General features: G+C 36.6%; 1 protein-coding gene across 1 annotated transcript; it reads left to right on the top strand.

Moving 5' to 3' along the window:
- Window positions 1–3,667: 3,667 nt before the first annotated feature.
- On the top strand, window positions 3,668–7,007 carry LOC126700156 (transport inhibitor response 1-like protein). The gene is made up of 3 exons (XM_050398172.1): window positions 3,668–4,595; window positions 4,907–5,411; window positions 5,499–7,007. Exons 1-3 carry the CDS (start codon window positions 3,982–3,984, stop codon window positions 6,279–6,281), a joined length of 1,902 nt encoding a protein of 633 aa, XP_050254129.1. The 5' UTR covers window positions 3,668–3,981; the 3' UTR covers window positions 6,282–7,007.
- Window positions 7,008–18,291: the final 11,284 nt, after the last annotated feature.

Below are 18,291 nucleotides of genomic sequence, written 5' to 3'. Positions count from 1 at the left end.
ATAAAGCATAAACAGAAATACAACTAAAGCATTTATTGTTGGCTTTGTTAGAAGACAAGCCCTAGGACCTGATTCTCTTGCTCTCCTCAAGTAGGCAGAATCCTCGAAGTTTGCTTACCTGTCTTGGTCTGGTTTAGGCAAATTAATCCTCGGCCGAGATTCCTCGATCCTCGAACCCCCCACAATTATTATTATTGTTTGGTTTGAAAAATAAATTTTGTTACATGATACCATAAAGCATAAAAAGAAATACAACTAAAGCATTTATTGTTGGCTTTGTTAGTGGCTTTGTTAGAAGACAAGCCCAAGGACCCATGCCCATTCTATTTTACTTGTGGCCCACCTTTATTTACTTATATATTAAGCGGAAATTATTTTGTACTCTCCTCTATGTGGGAAAGAGGTAGCATACTTCCAAAGTACACAATAATAGTCTCCATCTATCATTTGTACAGTTTTGCACATAACTCAATACATTAACATTTTGTCTTTTCATAATAAGGAAAAGTTAAGGGTTACCCTAAGTGCAATAATTTAGGAAATATTTTTAGAAAATTTGTATTGCAAAAGAAAAACTAAATTAATTGATTTGATAGCTTTTTATATTTCAAATGAAAATGTTGTTAAAACTTTTCTAAATTAGTGTATTAACAATTACTTTAATAGTACCTGTTAACTGATCTTCATAACATCAAAGCCTAGTCTATAAAAAAAAAAAACGTCCCTCCATCTTTCAGGGATTCTACCACTTTAAATGGTGCAATCACCGGTGAAAGACTGCCACCGTCATTCTATTTTATCAAGATCTAGGTCAACTTGTGCATAGATTCAAGCAACAAACCATTCTAATAGCAATATCAAAGAACAATGAAGCCAACTACGCTAGAAACACACCATAATCCATAAATAGGTTCCCATCACTCTTGTTGCGTGACCAAACACCTCTTGATCAGTTGTTTGGCAAACCCCTTTAACTAGAGTCACTCATGTTTTTATTTTAATTTTAATTTTTTATTGTGCCTGTTTTGTTCACCTTCAACCACATAAATGCACCAAACTTCAACCACACTTACAATTGTAATATTTTTATTAGTTATGGCATGGAACAAAAAGGATAAATATGTTATGATCAAGTTTCTAAACAACTTTGGATCTCTTGCGAGTCATATGCTAGGAAATAGGAATACAAGATGTTCCACTCCTAATCCCACTTTATCAACAATGTTTTCCATATCATATTGATCATCTTCCCGATATCTTTTCTGCGTGTCCGCTCTCTTAGTCCACTTTATCCTAGATGAGGATCTATAGACAATTTTCATAATACTAATTTATTGTGACAATCCAAGTGTCATTCTTATAATAACGTGTTCCATGAGCCTACCAAATATATTAAGATTGATTGTCATTTCGTTCTTCATCATCTACTTAAGGTACACTGCAGTTACACTATGTCTCCCAAAAGATTAGTTAGCTGAATATTCACCAAAACTCCTCCTCCAAGTCGCTTATGTGATATTGTCTCCAAACTTAAGTTAATCTCACACCACCCGAACTGAGTTTGAAGTGTGCTGTTAAAATACAAAATCCAAAGGGGCCCAAGCCCATTGTAGTCTAATTATACTATACCCCTATTAATTTACTTGTACGTCATTCAAATGTCTGCCTATATAAAGGCAACATTTTCTATAGTTTTATCCATAATTCAATCCGCACACATTTAGTTTTAGCAATTTTAATAAGTAGTTAATGGGTAGAATTTAATAAATTATTACATATTCATTTAATGTGTGACTTTAGGGCCTTAGGCTTCTTTCCTACCCTTTCAATTTCAAATAGCATACGCATAAGAATTCTTCTAAGTTCTCGCCACTCAAAAGTAAGGTTCTTCCAAAACTTCTTTCCATAGTCACCTCCTCTTTAATCATTTTTTTTTAAGGTACAAGAGGTGTTACATTTTATAAAGACTTTGACTAAGTTGTGTTGATTTGTAAGGTTTATAATTGGTGGTTTGGCTTGTTGTATTAGTAACCTTTTTGTGCCAATAATATTATCGATAATGCGTGAATTAATCATCTCATAAGAGCGACCTTGTTTGCACCTTATTCTCGTTGAGATGTATTGTTCATAAAAAAAAAGAAGACCAAAAGGGTCTTGCTCTCGTTGAGATGTATTGTTCAGAAAATAACCACTAGGAAAAAGAAAAGAAAAATTTTTTTTGATACAGTACCAATAAAAAGAAGAAAAAAAAAGAAAGAAAGGGAAACTGTAAAGATTAGATCCAAGTGAGATGAACAAAAGGTCTCATTATTGGTCAGTTCAATTACATCCACTCTCTTTTCTTTTTCTTTTTTCTATATTCTTTATCTTATCTTTATGTCATTTTTCTTCCTCCGCTATACAACAAGAAAGGAATTCAGATTTCAGAGGAGAGGGCTGCTAGTAGCAGTAAAATGTGGTAAAGTTGGTTCTCCCACAAAAATTATACAGCGCGTGAATGTGACGTTTTTACAAGACAATACTATATATATGACCTCGGTCACCTTTTGTCCAATGTCAAACAACAGTTTACTGCTTTCTCATTGGATCGTGTCTCCCACTTCCGTCCGAAAATGCGTAGAGATAAAGCTCCATTTAGGCATAAAATCAAGAAGGGATCTTTGTAAAATGCCCCTTTTCTGTTTTTAGCATATTTGTGAAAATGTCCACTACTTTTTCGCTAATTGATATTTTCACCCATTGACTACAAAAAATAAAAAATAAATAAAAGAAATAAAGAACCCCTCAATTCAAATTCCTTTTTGAGATAATTTATGGCCTTCAAATGTCCAACTAAGATAACAAAAATAGAACTATTTCATATAAATTAGAGCCCTTAGAATATGAAGTTTTAGTTGTATTGTCAACTATGAAGCAAACATACTTTATTTGAGGTGACGCGTTTAAAATATATTTACATGCATGTTCCAGCAGTGTTCTTTAAAAAAAATTTGTGGAATACGACTAGAAAATGAGAACAAGAGAAATCAAATACCTTTTTATGTATAACAAAGTAAGAATTCATGCTCTGATAATAACAATACATTTGAAAATTAAGAAATATTCTTGTTCTTGGGGTATATTCTTATTCTTAAACATCCTTTAATAGTCATGAATTCACTTTTATTACTCATTATTAAGAGCTGAAGTTCAAGCCTTCATAGATTATTCTTGAATAGAATTCTATCTCAAATAAAAAAAAAAAATTATAAAAAGAACCATCTCAAAATAAAATAAAATACATTAATTATATAGATTAATTAATTCCATCATATCTTAGAAATACTTCCTAATTAAATGGTCAATAATAACTCATTGATTTAATTGTTTAACGTAGTAAATGATAATCTTCCTATTTATTTAGACAATGAATGCTATTAAAAAAAACTTAATAGCAATGAGATCTGAATGTCCACTTAAATTTATTAACTTAATTGAACTTTAATTACGTACTCTAAGCTTGCTTTTGAACTAGCTTTAAGCCCAACCAAAAAAAAAAAAAAAAAGTGGGAAAGTTCAAAGTTGAGTGGGTCTGTAGTAGATATATTGAAAACTCACTAGACAAGGCTATAAATAGCTCAAAAAATAAGGGCTTCATCCACAACTTACAACACAGAGAGAGAGAGAGAGAGAAAATTTCCCTTTCGATATACTATAATAGTTTATATATTTTCCTCAATTATCTTACATATAAAACTGAATCAAGAATAACCTCACTGTTGCGACGCCTTTGGTAGTAGTACCAGTCTCTACTAGTTAAGCATCTCTCAACTCTCTCTCTCTCTCTCTCTGTCTGTCTCTAAAAAATTTCAACACCTCAACTTCACGATCTAAATTAAAAGCTCTTTCTTTATCAAAACCTAGATCAGAAATATAGAGAGAGAGAGATAGAGATTTAGAGAGAGAGAGAGAGAGAGAGAGAGTGAGAGAATTAGGTGTCACATGAGAGAGGAGAGGACTGAAATGTCCAAAGACGACGATCGATCTCCACCGTTGGATCTTCGGGGAGCGGACATCGCCGAGTCGTCAAGCAAGACCCGGAACTGCGTGACCGGGTCGGGTCATGTCACGGGTTTGAATCCCATGGAGTTCCAGGCTCCGTACCCGGACCAAGTCCTCGAGAACGTCCTCGAAAACGTGCTCCAGTTCCTCACCTCCCGGCGGGACCGCAACGCCGCCTCATTGGTCTGCAAGTCGTGGTGTCGGGTCGAGGCCCTGACCCGATCCGAGCTCTTCATCGGGAACTGTTACTCCGTCTCGCCCAGACGGGCCACTGCCCGGTTCTCCCGGGTCCGGGCCGTGGCCATCAAGGGCAGGCCGAGGTTCGCCGATTTCAACCTCATGCCGCCGGAATGGGGGGCCCACTTCGCGCCGTGGGTCGCCGCCTTGGGCTCCGCCTATCCTTGGCTCGAAAAAGTCTACCTGAAACGCATGTCGGTCACCGACGAAGATCTGAAACATCTCGCTGAGTATTTCCCTTACTTCAAAGAACTCGTCCTTGTTTGTTGCGACGGCTTTGGTACACGTGGCCTCGCCGTAATAGCCAAGAAGTGCAGGTACTAGTATAGTACTACTAGATCTATCTGAATATTTTTAATTTTTAATTAGGGTTTCTATTTGTGTTATCATTTTGAATGCAGATCTGTTATTATGGTTGGTTGTCAAATTTAGATATATTTGTTTATTAATTTTAGTAATCGAACCCTAAGTAGTAAATGTTGAGAATAGTCCTATATAATTGGAATTTTAGGTGTGCGAATAAAGCTTAGAGTGGTAATAAAGCTATAGTTGGTACTAATCTATGTAGATGTTTTTTTTTTTTTAATAAATTAATAAATTTATTTATTTTAAATTTGTGGAATTTCAGACAACTGAGAGTGCTTGATCTGATTGAATCCGAGGTTGCGGAATCTGATATGGATTGGATAGGGGAGTTTCCGGAGAGTGGAATAACCTGTTTGGAATCTTTGATATTTGATTGTGTTGAGAGCCCAATAAATTTTGAGGCATTGGAGAGGTTGGTGATCAGGTCTCCATCTTTGAAGAAGCTGAGGTTGAACCGCTTTGTTTCGATTGGGCAGCTGTATCGATTGATGGTGCGAGCTCCACAGCTTACTCATCTTGGAACCGGGTCGTTCAGTCTGGCCGAGGGTGTAGCTCACAGTGATCAGGAGCCCGATTATGAGTCTGCTTTTGCTGCGTGCAAGTCATTGGTTTGTTTATCGGGTTTTAGGGACATTGCGCCGGATTACTTGTCGGCTATCTATGCTGTTTGTGCTAATCTGACTTCTCTCAATTTGAGCTATGCGAATATTAATGCGGAGCAACTCAAGACGGTCATATTTCACTGCCACAAACTGCAGACATTTTGGGTGAGTTTTTGTGTGTTGGATTTTTTCGTGGCAAAATTGTGATCAAGTTATGGATTTTGAAAGCTTACTTTTGGTTTTGTAATGCAGGTGCTTGATTCAATTTGTGATGAAGGGCTTCAAGCGGCAGCTGCAACTTGCAAGGACTTGCGCGAGCTTCGGGTTTTTCCTATTGATGCACGGGAGGATAGTGAGGGCCCTGTTTCTGATGTGGGACTCCAAGCGATTTCTGAGGGTTGTAGGAAATTACAATCGATTTTGTACTTCTGTCAGCACATGACAAATGCAGCTGTGGTAGCCATGTCAAACAACTGCCCGGATCTTGAAGTGTTCCGTCTCTGTATAATGGGGCGACACCGTCCTGACCATGTGACTGGTGAACCAATGGATGAAGGTTTCGGAGCCATTGTTAAGAACTGTAAGAAGCTCACTCGTCTTGCTGTGTCTGGTTTACTGACCGATCAAGCTTTCAGTTATATTGGAACATATGGGAAATTGGTTCGAACATTGTCAGTTGCTTTTGCTGGAGATAGTGACAGGGGACTTAAATATGTGCTTGAGGGCTGTCCTAGACTGCAAAAGCTTGAGATCAGGGATAGCCCATTTGGGGATGACGCTTTGCGTTCTGGTTTGCATCACTACTACAATATGAGGTTCCTCTGGATGTCTTCGTGTAGGTTATCTCCCCAAGGTTGTCGTGAGATTGCTCGAGCATTGCCCCATCTGGTGGTGGAAGTGATCAGGGATGAAGGGGAATTGATCAGGGGAGAATGTGAGGAGCACATTGATGATCCTTTTGACATATTATACATGTATCGGTCTCTTGAAGGGCCAAGGGATGATGCCCCAAACTTTGTAACCATCTTGCATTAAAAGAAGTCAATTGGCTGTTAGGCGGCTACCGAGCAAGTTGAAAACATTTTTATGGGAAAATTGAAGATGGCGGGTGACTTTTACATGACCCGCTTGAAGGTCCCTGAAATCCCTGTATGTCAAACAAATAAGGATTGAACAAGTCGTGTTCCTGGCTTGGGCAGGTGCAAGAGCATTCAAAGCAGAAGCAAGGTATTGGATCGTCCAATATCGTTCTATTGGTATGCTTCTAAATTTTATGTTTCTTTTGCTTTCATATTCGTTTTTATCATAAACGAAGGTTGCCAGAAGAGAAGGGGGGAGCGATTGTCAAGCTGCATTGAGAATTTAAATTATCAGTTTAACCTGGATCATATTATTTATCCTTCAATGAAGAGATGGAGATCGGTCTTGAAGAATTGGGGGTTCAGAATGGTGAATTTTCGAAGTTCTCTTCCATGCCGCCAGTAGAGAAGCAGGAGCTAGTGTTCACTCCAAAAAAAAGAAAAAAAAAACTTAGTCTGTTTATTTTGATTCAAATGGTAGTTAGTTTAAGCTGTAGCTGCTGAGAACTAAATGCCCAGGTTGATGCATCTCTTTCTCTTTCTCTTTCTCCTTCTAAGTGTTTGTTCTTTTCAGATGTGTTGTAGCACCTGACTGTTGAATTTATTATTGTTATTGTTAGCAAATGTGAGATGAGTAATAAATGCCAAAATATGCATGGACCATATGCCATATATATACTTAGTGGGACTGTGTCTTTGCCTCTTTTTTCTGGATGTGGAATGATCAAATTGACTGTGAGGCCCATTAATGATGTATGGGAAGTGTTGCACAAGTACACGTTGCAGGACCCCCTTTTCATCTTCTCAAACATGTGTGATTCCGTTTCACATATCATCAGAGAATCCCAAATTCACTTTGGGGCATTGGATCATGGTCCTGATCTTCTCTCAAATCCTTGGAGGAGACTTTCAAATTTAAAAATAATCAATCTGGAATGCCAAAGCTCAAGCCAGTGTCAATCTCACTCTTTGTTTGGGGTTTAACTTAGCTGAATTTTGAGTATTTGAGTTGGTTTCTGACTTCTTCATGTACTCCATCAGTATATGGTTTCTTCTACTTTCAATAGGTCGGGGAGGTGGGACCTATAAGTTTGATGATTTGTCACAACCCCCCTGCGTTTGCGTTATAAAGCAGCCAAGTCCACAATGGACTCTCTATCTCTCTCACTCTCTCTCATAATTAAGATGGAAATCTATCTGCCTGCTTTGTTGGTATTCTCTCTGGCAGGGTAGTAAAAAGTAAGCTTATCATGAAAGTGGGATCTGACTGTGCAATTGAACAAGTGATGGGAAGCAAAGCTTCGGCTTTCTTTCCTGTCGATGATCCGTTCGTAGCTCTGTACCCAAGTGGACCAAACCCAATATGGTTTTTTTTTTTTTTTTTTTTTTCTTGCCACTGGTCTAAAGGCAATTGGGGGCATCTCTTCTATCTATCTCTCTCATACGGGTCAAATTGGGTCGGTTTACTTGGCAAAGAGGACAGTTAGGGATAAGAAGGGTGTGGCGTTGAACAGAAGCCATAAAAAGAACATTGGAGTTTCAGTACTTATTAGAGAGCTTAGCTTATCCATAGTGCTTACGGTGGGAATAGTCCCTTGGGTGACCATTGCTAATGAATGATAGCCTCTGCTTTTTAATTATATCTTCTCAGTTTGCCTTTTATTTTTCTTTTTGAGCAACCATCCCTGTCCCCTTGAGAAAAAGTGAAATTACAAACAAATTTTTTTTTAAAAAATATATATATGATAGTGACGTTACACAAGGACGATAATCTGAATGACTCTCAATCTTAGCCGTTTGATGAGTTAAACGACCCATTTTGATGGACCTATCTTACCTACTAGACATATATCAAAATCCATCATTTCGCAGATAAATATTCACCAAATTATGTGGTCCTGAGTGAATAAGCACATCAACCCCATTTGGTTAGCACATGCATTATACTGTTTACTAAGCACATATACATAATAATATGTTGCAATGACAAAAGTTAAGCTTCTTTGGGCTTGATTGGTTAAGACCCATCTCAAGCTCTGACCCACCACCTGATCATTGAGTGTGTGGGCCACGTGTACCGTATGGGTGGTGGAATACATTAATGCCCCTTGTACACATTAAAAATATTCAATGTACAAAATCATGCATTTTATTAATAATAATATCATTGTTGTTTAATATTAGTGGAGGGGCAGAGATCACAAGCTATAACACACACATATACATACAAGGAAACAAACAACGAAACCCAACTAATTGTCAGGTAGGTGCTGGTCCAGTGGGTGAAGTGGAGTGATGAGAGAGAAAAAATATAAAAGTCGGTGAAGCCACACAAAAGGGTTTTTGGGTTTTTTGATTTTTTTTTTTTTTTGGATATTTTTTTCTCTCTACTTTTTTGTCTGTTAAGCACATTCATGGCTGAACTAAGCACGAGGTCAACCACTAAAGTATGCTCTCTCTGCTTCACCACTTTTATTAATAAATTTCCACTACTATTCTTTTTAAGTTTTCTTTCTCAAAATATAATGCCCTTTTTCCCTATTAATCTTGATTTTATAATGGTACAAGTTATGTTTAGAATGTATAAACATTTTATTTAGAGTGCTGTACTCGTGTCATACTTATTGTTTCATGTTATAATTTTTTAAAATTTGTTCGTGTCGTTGTGTCGTACCTACATCTGTATTTGTGCATCTTGTAATAAGCAATATGAAGCTTAATTTAGCATGAAAATTTACTTGGAAATATAATCACGTAAATTCAAATTTGATAGTAAGCCTATGGAACTCTGTACATATAAATCCGATCGGATCACAGAAGTGATTGCATTAAACTATTAATATAATCTTTTTATTATATTAGAAGCTACATGTCATATAGCATAGACATAGATTAACACTAACTTTATTTAATGACAACTGAATTAGATTAAAAATGTAATAAATATGTGTTTCGAAGAAACACGTCAAAACTCGTGGAGGAAAACTTTGTTGAGCTATTTATTCATGTGAAGGGCACGAGACACTGTTGTGTTGCTAAACATGACACGTTAAGAGGTTATATAATTTTAATTCATGTCAAAAGTGAAGATAAAGATGTGTACCTAAAGTGTTTGGAAATTGTGGGCACAAAACTTACGTAAAAACAAAAGCCTTTTTGTTTTGACACAAACCTAATATTTGACTTCATTTGGATGGAGTGCTAGAATCTCTCTCTCCCTCCTCTTTGATTCAAAAATTGTGAGGAAACATAACCAATGAGTACAACATTGTCGGATTTTTCCAAGTGAAAGCTTTAGTTACTTGCAGCAGTTGCATGTATGCTTTTAATAAATAATAATAGTGTGTCAAGTGTCAAGGAAAGAAATTCGAGGTAGATTAGTTGACATTAGAAGTTCTCAAGGTATTAACGTGCTATTACAAAATTGCTAAAAATGAGAGTGATTGTTTGACCTAGTAAAGAAAGGCTTTGAGAATTTGTAACTTTTCCAAAAGGCTTTTAATTTATTACTTGAAAATTTACAAATTAAAGAGTTCATAAAAGGAGTATATGATTCTCATGCCCTTAGTTCAATACCCACTAGCATCCTCGTTGAACAGATAATAACTATGGATTAGCATTTCTATCTTTTGTAGATTTGAACTTGGAGGGTAGAATGTTAACAGGGGCGAAGTCAGGAATTTGTGTTTGGAGGGCCGATGTAAAATGGAGCTACAAAGAGGCAAACATTCACGTGTTGAAGGTGGGGAGGCCAACACTTTGTTTTTGGAAGGGCCAGCTCTTTAAAAAATTGAATGGGTTTTATTTTTACCTATTGTTGGAGTGTTTTAAAAAAATTTGGGGGGGAGGGGCAACTCTCTACATGGCTCTGCCCTCGACGCTAATATGCTATTATGATAACGTTTAAATAAGAAAGTGTATCCCCACTTACTTTTTTTTTTCTTCTATAAAAAGAAGAAGAAAAGGGGCATATGATTTTGTCGTAGTAAGTGCTACTCCAATCCTCTATGTCAACAACAGGATCCTATGCCCCTCGATATCAAGGATGTAACCATTGCACTCGCTATTGAAATTTCCCCAAAGTTCTAAATAAACCTGATTTCCATACAACAGCCACCATTTGGCGTGCCTCATCCAAGGAGATTTCTCTCATCAAGTAAGGTTAAAAAGAAGTGTCAAATCTGTAATCAGAAAATGATAAAAGGCATTTGCCGCAATCGACCAGTATGTTGTAGATTTACAATCTGGATAGAAGAGAAATACTTGGCCTTTGGCACATTCTTTGAAAACAAAGTGGACACAACTTTTGTATAATAATTTTTGTCATTCTTTAACACAAATTTTTAATAATTTTTGTCGTAATCTTAATATGTGTGAGTGTAACTGTGGGTGGTATATAAAAAGTTATGTCTCACCAATTATAATCGCCCATATCATCAAGTTGTGACAATTAGTTGTGGCAAATTCGATGGACTAAGAAGAACTTTCCATTCGCCCATACAGCTCTTGAATAACTTTCCATGAACACAAATTTCCATTCCTTTCACATATCTGTTTAAGGTGGAAACGAATGGTAATATTGTAGGAAAATAATTATATTCCTTTGATATGGATTCACTCATGATTCAAATTAAATATTACAAATCTAGAGATGTATCTAATGTCGTATAATTTAAAAATTTAAAATGACATGTTACTTTGTAGTTTGTATACTATCAAATTCAGTAAATGAAATCTAAACCGTGAAATAAACTTTTTTCATTTTACTTCGAATGGAGAGGATCCTATTTCATATTTGTAACTCTTTTAGAAGCTATCGATTGTACTCATCTAAAATGTACCTCGTATATCTCCACCCAAAAGAGCTCAAACACCAATATTTAGGTCAAACTATCATAAATGACTTTTATTAGCAAATTTATGACATTGTTTAAGAAGTATCAATTAGGGGCAGATTGAGGCTGGACTATGGGTATCTCATCTCCTTTGGGATGGACAAAACTCCCATAGTACACAAGTAAGGAAAATCAAGGTGGGGTGTGGTCTGTGGTGGAAACATTTTGCCTTTCCAAATTGAGATGGCGCTAGAAATAATGGGAGAAAGGGAGGGACATTAGTGAGTAGGGCTGTGAATGGTCAAGTCAAGCAAAGTATTATAAGTTTAAAATTATTCATTTAATTTTACTTCAAACATGAGACGAGTTCAAGCTTATTACTGAACTAGATTATATGTTCAATTTTGGTTTGTTTTCTTTTTTTGAACAAGCTTAAGCTTGTTTATAAGTTACTTGATTAATTTATTATTTTCTCATATATAGTAAACGATATGACCAAAAAATTTTTACTACTTCACAAATTGATACTAATAATAAATAATAGTTGAAAATACATTATATATATAGAGCCTCATACTTACGAATTTGTTCACAAACACATTATTATGTTTAAGTTTGACTTGTTTAATAGTTGACCCTAAACTTAAGTTTGAACTTAACTCATTTACTAGATAAGGGAACATAAACAAGCATTATTCTAGGCTAACTCTAAGTAGTTCATAAAAAACTCAATTCATTTACAATCTTTGCAAAGAGAGAGAGAGAGAGTGACGGTTTGGAGATGGTAATAGAATATTTATAAAAAAAAAATTAATTTAAAATATGATACATACACACACACATACACTCAAGACTAGATAGATTTAGATATTCATCTCCTCTTTGGGGTGGAAAAATTGGCATTGAACCGGGATGGGACAAGACATTTTACCATATCCTATAGCTATAATAATGCCAATGACCTTATGGCTTGGCCGCGTCCTCCTTCCTTTTGTTAGATTTATGTCAATGGTCCAATATCTTTCATCTATACTTAGCCCCCCCAAAAAAACAAGCATTAATTTTTTTTTTTTTCCTGTGTCAAATCACATTATTTTCAAAGAAAGTCAAATTTTTACACCAACTATCAAGGAAAAAGCATCTAAGTCTAATCCACTGTCAAGCTCCCTTAATCAGTCTAATTAAATAATATACTCTTGTCTTCTCAAAAAAAGAAATAATAATAATAACAATAATAATGAGCTTTTTTTTTTTTTCCCTTCAAAAATATGAAAAAAAAAACTATTTGGTCAAAGAATAATAAATTTTACTTAAGCCTGGTCCTATGGCACTCAATGGCTGAAACTAAAAAAGATAATAAATCATTTGAAAATTTTTGATGCATTTTTCTCTTTATTTTGAGCTCATCCTCCTAAGGTTTTAAAATAGTGAACTATCTCTATCAGAAATGTGGCTTTGAAAACCTGATAGTCTATAGATAGATGTTTTTGCGTGCCCAATTTATATCGTAGATATGTGGGGGTCCTCAAACTTTCTTCAATTTTTTCTTCTCTGTTTATGAGGGACACCATTATTTCCCCTCTAGAAGATCTGGATTGAACCCACTTTAATTGTTATTGCACATTCAAAAAGGCACTGAAAGGTTCTATCAACTCCAATCCTTCATCATTCTCACCCAAAAAAAAAAAAAAACTCCAATCCTTCATAGTTCAAGAATTGTACCAATTGCCAATCATGATTTGAAGAGCATTGCCACTTCCTTTCAAATTCAATCCCAACCATCCGATTTTCAAAAAAAAAAAATTAAATTAAATTAAAATCCCAACCATCCATACATAAATTGCTATAAATAGCCTCTCTTCATTTTTCTTTTCTTTTTTTGGCTAAAGCTAATGGCAATTCTTATGCGCAAACTTTGATGCCAAGTATATTAATTAATGTATTATTCCTTTTGACCAGGAGAGTTCATTGGCAACAAAGTGGAACTAGCTTCTATCTAGGAGTACGTGTCACTTGTAACAAATGTAACAATTATTATGGTATATGTATTTTTTATGTTAGATGTAATAGGATTTGAAATCTATTAATCACTAGTCGCTAACCCGTACGATACACGGAAAAATTATTAACTCTGAAAAAAAATTCAACAATGAGTAAATAGACATTTTGCTAGTTAGTAATTTTTTTTTTTTTTTAGATGAAGAAATATTTAACTTCTTTATTTTTCCATAGTTTAAAAGTGTTGTCTAACATTGAACGTTATTGAGTTGCAAGTGCATAGTTACCGAAATCTACAAAGTAATTTACAATTCTTAAATTAATAAAGCAAAACTCTCAATAGTTATACACACACATACACATACTCAACACTAATATAAACTGTAAATATATAAACAAAGACCCTGATAGGAAGACATACCAAGTTTCAAATTTGAGTAACAATATGACTTTCTCTTAGTTATAATAATATAGACAATTCAAAACATGGAACAATATCAAAATTATAATACCTAATTCCATTATCTTTTATGTTGAATCCAAATAAATAATTAATTGAAATTAATCCAAACAAATAATTAATCAACCAAAAATCATAGCTTTAAATAAGAAAAAAAAATCACATGAACCTAAATAAAAAGCATTTAAGGTCAAGAATTAAGATCAATCTACTGAGACACAAATACCAAAAATCCCAAGACTTAAAATTTAAAAATTTATAGAATCCCCAAATACTATTTCAAAACCAAACCAAATTCAACAAATTTATATATAACATACCAAATAAAAATTTATCGTTCCCTAGACTGGAAGACATAGGTTGTAACTTTGATTTTTCTCCAAAAAAATAGAGATGCTTTATCTACCATGTAGAATAAAAGAAAAAAAAATTAGTAGAAATTTTAACCCACGAAAACAATGTCAATATAAATATGGAGATTAACCCAAATACTCAAAAGAAAATCAATCCTAAACATAACAAAAGAATAAGATAGAGAAAAAAATCTCAAAGCACATATGAAAGCAAATAAAAAATTCGACATAGAAGATTAAAAACAATCACAGGCGCAAAATCAAACGTACCTATTTCAAATATCCGACATGTTCACCAGAACCAAATGGAGTAACAGAAGAATTAAAAGAACTTAGATTAGAAAAAATATATATAATGTAGATGAAAAAAAAAAGGTACCAAGCTTAAGACGCGAGACTTGAGGCAAAGCAGTAATTCAATACCATAGCAAAATTAAACCATGAAAAAAAAATACCATAGGTATTATATGGTTGCATGGAGCCATGCTTGACCTTTGAGCATGTTAGCAACAGCCAGCCACACCAACTTCATTGTATGTCTAATTCTATTAGCAGTAGCAAAAGCAAAAGCCAAAAATGAAAATCCTAAATATAGCTCTTTCAATTATCATGGCTCTTCATTCTTTTTCAGCTTGTACATTGTTGTTATTGTATATTATATATATATATATATTTATTTATTTATTTATAGTTGTAGGACGGTAGATAATTTGTTGAGTTGTAATCAGTTTTCAACTCTTCTTTGGTTAACGTATTGGTTTCCAATTATTATTAGACAACGTATGGGAATAATTTTTGGTTTCCAACTCTCTTTAGGCAACGTATGGGATAAATAAATGTTAAATAATTTTATTTAAAAATAATAATAATGATGTGGTGACGTGGAAAACTGTGGGAGATTCAAAAGTTTCGGATTTATATATATATATATATATTAAAGGGATTGAAGAATATTTGGATTTGATTGTAGAAAACAAAATTTGTCATACGAAAAATACTATGTTTTCCAAATGATTTTCTGCTAGATAATAATTTCGTGAACAATTTACATATACAAATTCATCATAAATATATAATACTAATTGTAAGCACACGATTTGCGTTGAACCGCGGTTGGGTTGGGTTCGCACGTAAATGGGCCCATACAATATCATTTGTAGAGAGTGGGATCGAAAGGCTAAGTCATGTTTACCCGGCTGTGGTTTTGTTAAGAAATTTATGCATGGTTCCAATCTCTTTTCCTTTGAAGCACCTTTTTTCTTCTCCGTGGGACTGGCCGCCCCCCTTCTTCAGGTTACATATTTTTTCTTTTATACTCGCATGCGTTCAATTTCCTTCGTCCACGTGTAGGGTCGACCCTTTCAAGACTGATACTTGTCCCATCAGTTTTAGACCCGAATTATTGGGGAGTGGTTGAGTAGGCTAAAGAAACACGACTCTGTGAGAGGCAAAACTCTGTCTAGGGCAGGTAGTATGGGCAGCCTTTCCTAGATATTTCAGATTTCTTACAAGATTATCCCTATGCCACTTTTGCCCCTTTCCTTAGTGTAGTTCTGGGCCAGCCGGGGGCTGTACCCTCCTCGGCGGCTTCTCTGGCACATTGATGCTTTGCGTTATTGGGCTTGGACTACTATCTTCTTCGGCTTGGGTCTTAAGTCTTCCTGTGAACAGGTGGATCCGGTCCATCTGTTGTCGGGCCCCACAATAGCCCCTCAAAACCATGCTGTCCGACCCCTTAGTTGGATAGGAGGGTTTTGATAATACCGAGCATTTATAGCGGCTCATTAAATTCGGCCCTTGATCAACGTCGGCGACTTTTCACCTCCCCAAGGAATGTGCCGGTCCACGAGATGTTTCCCTCGATTTGCGCGTGATGCGTTTATACCGTTCGGTTATTCGTAGTGTGCTTTTAATATCTTCCTTTTACGAGGCCTCCCAAATCTTACGGTTACTGATAACGTGGGGGAATGGAATGAATGCGCATTTATTCGCAGATTTCCTTGAGGATCAGAGCGGGTTACGTGCCCCCGCTTTACTCCCTTATATAAAGAGAGAGATCCAGAGGTGATTCTTGCATATCTGAATCCCTTAGGCCCTTCTTATAGTTCACTTCTTCCATCTGGTTACTCCTAATCCAATAACACATCCACCATAGTAGTCGGCCATGAATGAATCCTTCCTTTCCCAGAAACGCCATGCCCTAACAAAACTTGAGATGGTTCGGTCAGGGCAAGGATGGCGGAGACTCAAGATTTGTCTCCCCATTCTTTTAGCCAAAATCCGAAGCAGGGACTCGTCACACCTTACTTCCGGTGTGACTGGGTCGGAAACTTCCCTTGTCATCTCCATCCGCTCTCTCATGAGCATACCTAATATGGCTCCCCTTCTCCCTCTTTTGCTCCTTTTACTTTCTTTTCATTGCTTCCCTCTTCTTCTCCTCCTTCCCGCTCATGTCCTCCATCTTCTTTTTCCCTTGCATTCTTCAGTGACAAGAGCTTGCTGAAGTGCTTCCATGTCTTCTAATTCTTCTTCCTTCTCCTTCATTATTTTTGTATAAGGATCTTCTCCTGATATGAACAGTTCTGAGGCATAGATTTCAGAGAGACTTTGAAGGCGAGTTCAGAAGACACTTGATGGTTTACTTATTTGTGTTACGGATGTTGTTACTGTTTTAGCAGTTCATTTTTTTTTTTTTTTATAGGCTTGTTTAAGCCCTTCCTTGTATGTTGTAACAATTTTTCATATTAATAAAAGTGATTGTTACTCTATTTCGTATGTCTTGTTTATATATTTTAACAAATGTGAAAGCGCTGCTCGGCATAATAGTATAGCATTTGAATCAATAATAACTAAGGCCAAGGTAATCGTTCCTAAAAAGATGCCACGATAACTTTAACAAGATTATTATTCAACATAACAATCCGACCAGTGAGGAGTGAGACTTATCTTAAAATTAGCCGTGATGGGCATTAAATGCTCGATAAGGTGTAAGAAGTAGTTATCCGAGGACACGTTACCCACCGGATGAATAGCCTCCTTAGGTTGGCGATCATTAGGTCATTCTGCCATCTCCATGATACGCGAGCCTTAACCTTTTCCAGTATTTAAGCCGAGAAATTTCTTCATTCGGGCAGTTGACTTCCCAAGCAGCCTGAGTCCGAGGACTTTGCAAAACCTGGGTTTTGTTCAGGACGTATGCGTTTTATCTTATGTACTTGATTTTTCCCTTTAGGCTTGAGTCCGAGACTTGGGTTTTTATCGGTACTGGGTTTTCCCTTTTAGCTTGGGTCCGAGGACCATGCAAGCCTTAGGTTTTGTCCGAGACCAATGTCTGCATCAGTACTTGGTCTTCCCTTTTAGCCTGAGTCCGAGGACCATGCAAGCCTTAGGTTTTGTCCAAGACCAATGTCTGCATCAGTACTTGGTTTTCCCTTTTCTTTGAGCATTTCCCAAGGTGCCTAACAGTGGTTGTCCTCGGCCATGGCCACTGCTCGGCGTCGGCCAAAGTACCTGGGCCCTTACACAAAGCGGCCCCGGGGCCACGAATCCACCTAGCCCATGAATTAAGAGATATTTCTGCAGCTTCTGGCCACGTGGTACTCTTTGATGTCACGGTGACCGAAGTGCGCCTTTACGAGGCTCTTTAATCTTGTGGTTGCAGTTGATGTTGGAAGTTGAGCCAGGACTGTTTTGTCTGTAGCGTTTCTCGGGACGCCACATGAGTTGACTGCCATCACCTTGTCTTTTCCAATAAATGGGAAGGAGAGAAAGTTGCTTTATATACGCACAAATCCTTCAGATTTTCTCCCACATCACAGCTTCCATATCCGGAGTTCTCCCTTCTTGGCATAACATGTTGAAAGTGAGGGTTGGGAAGAAAGAAATGTCTCCGCCGCAGAAGCGCCGTGTCTTCATGAGGCTTATAACAGTAAGGTATGGGCACAGGAAGCACAAGTTCAGGAGAATACTCCATCTCCACCGAGGGAGAACGGCGTCTCTCCCTCTTTTAGCCAAAATCCGAAGCAGGCTCTGTTCATGCCAGCACTTTGGTATGGCAGAAGAAAGATTTTCCTCCACCAGCGCCTCTGCTTTGCGGCAGGTGTATATTTAGAGAAAGCCCCACCACCTCCAACTCCCTGCACCTTTTCTTCAACGGTGTCAGGTTCAAGTTGGGTCTCTTTGGCTGCCTGAGTTATGGGCATGTAAGGGTGCGGGGGAAGAATAAGGTCTCGGAGCTGTAGCCAACCTTTCCTCCGACATACCTCCTCGGCTTTCTCCAGCTTTCTTGTATTTTCTTTTCTTGCTTATGTAGTAAGCTTT

This window comes from Quercus robur, chromosome 9 (genome assembly GCF_932294415.1).
Source record: "Quercus robur chromosome 9, dhQueRobu3.1, whole genome shotgun sequence".
Classification (NCBI taxonomy): domain Eukaryota; kingdom Viridiplantae; phylum Streptophyta; class Magnoliopsida; order Fagales; family Fagaceae; genus Quercus; species Quercus robur.
Note: the sequence above shows the minus strand (reverse complement) of the source record. Positions and strands in the feature narration are given on the sequence as shown.

Excerpts from the sequence above, each read along its gene's own strand:
- LOC126700156 (XM_050398172.1), top strand. The coding sequence starts at position 3,982 with ATGAGAGAGGAGAGGACTGAAATGTCCAAAGACGACGATCGATCTCCA. Across the intron at positions 4,596-4,906 it reads GTAATAGCCAAGAAGTGCAG|ACAACTGAGAGTGCTTGATC; the intron begins GTACTAGTATAG and ends GTGGAATTTCAG. Across the intron at positions 5,412-5,498 it reads ACAAACTGCAGACATTTTGG|GTGCTTGATTCAATTTGTGA; the intron begins GTGAGTTTTTGT and ends TTTGTAATGCAG.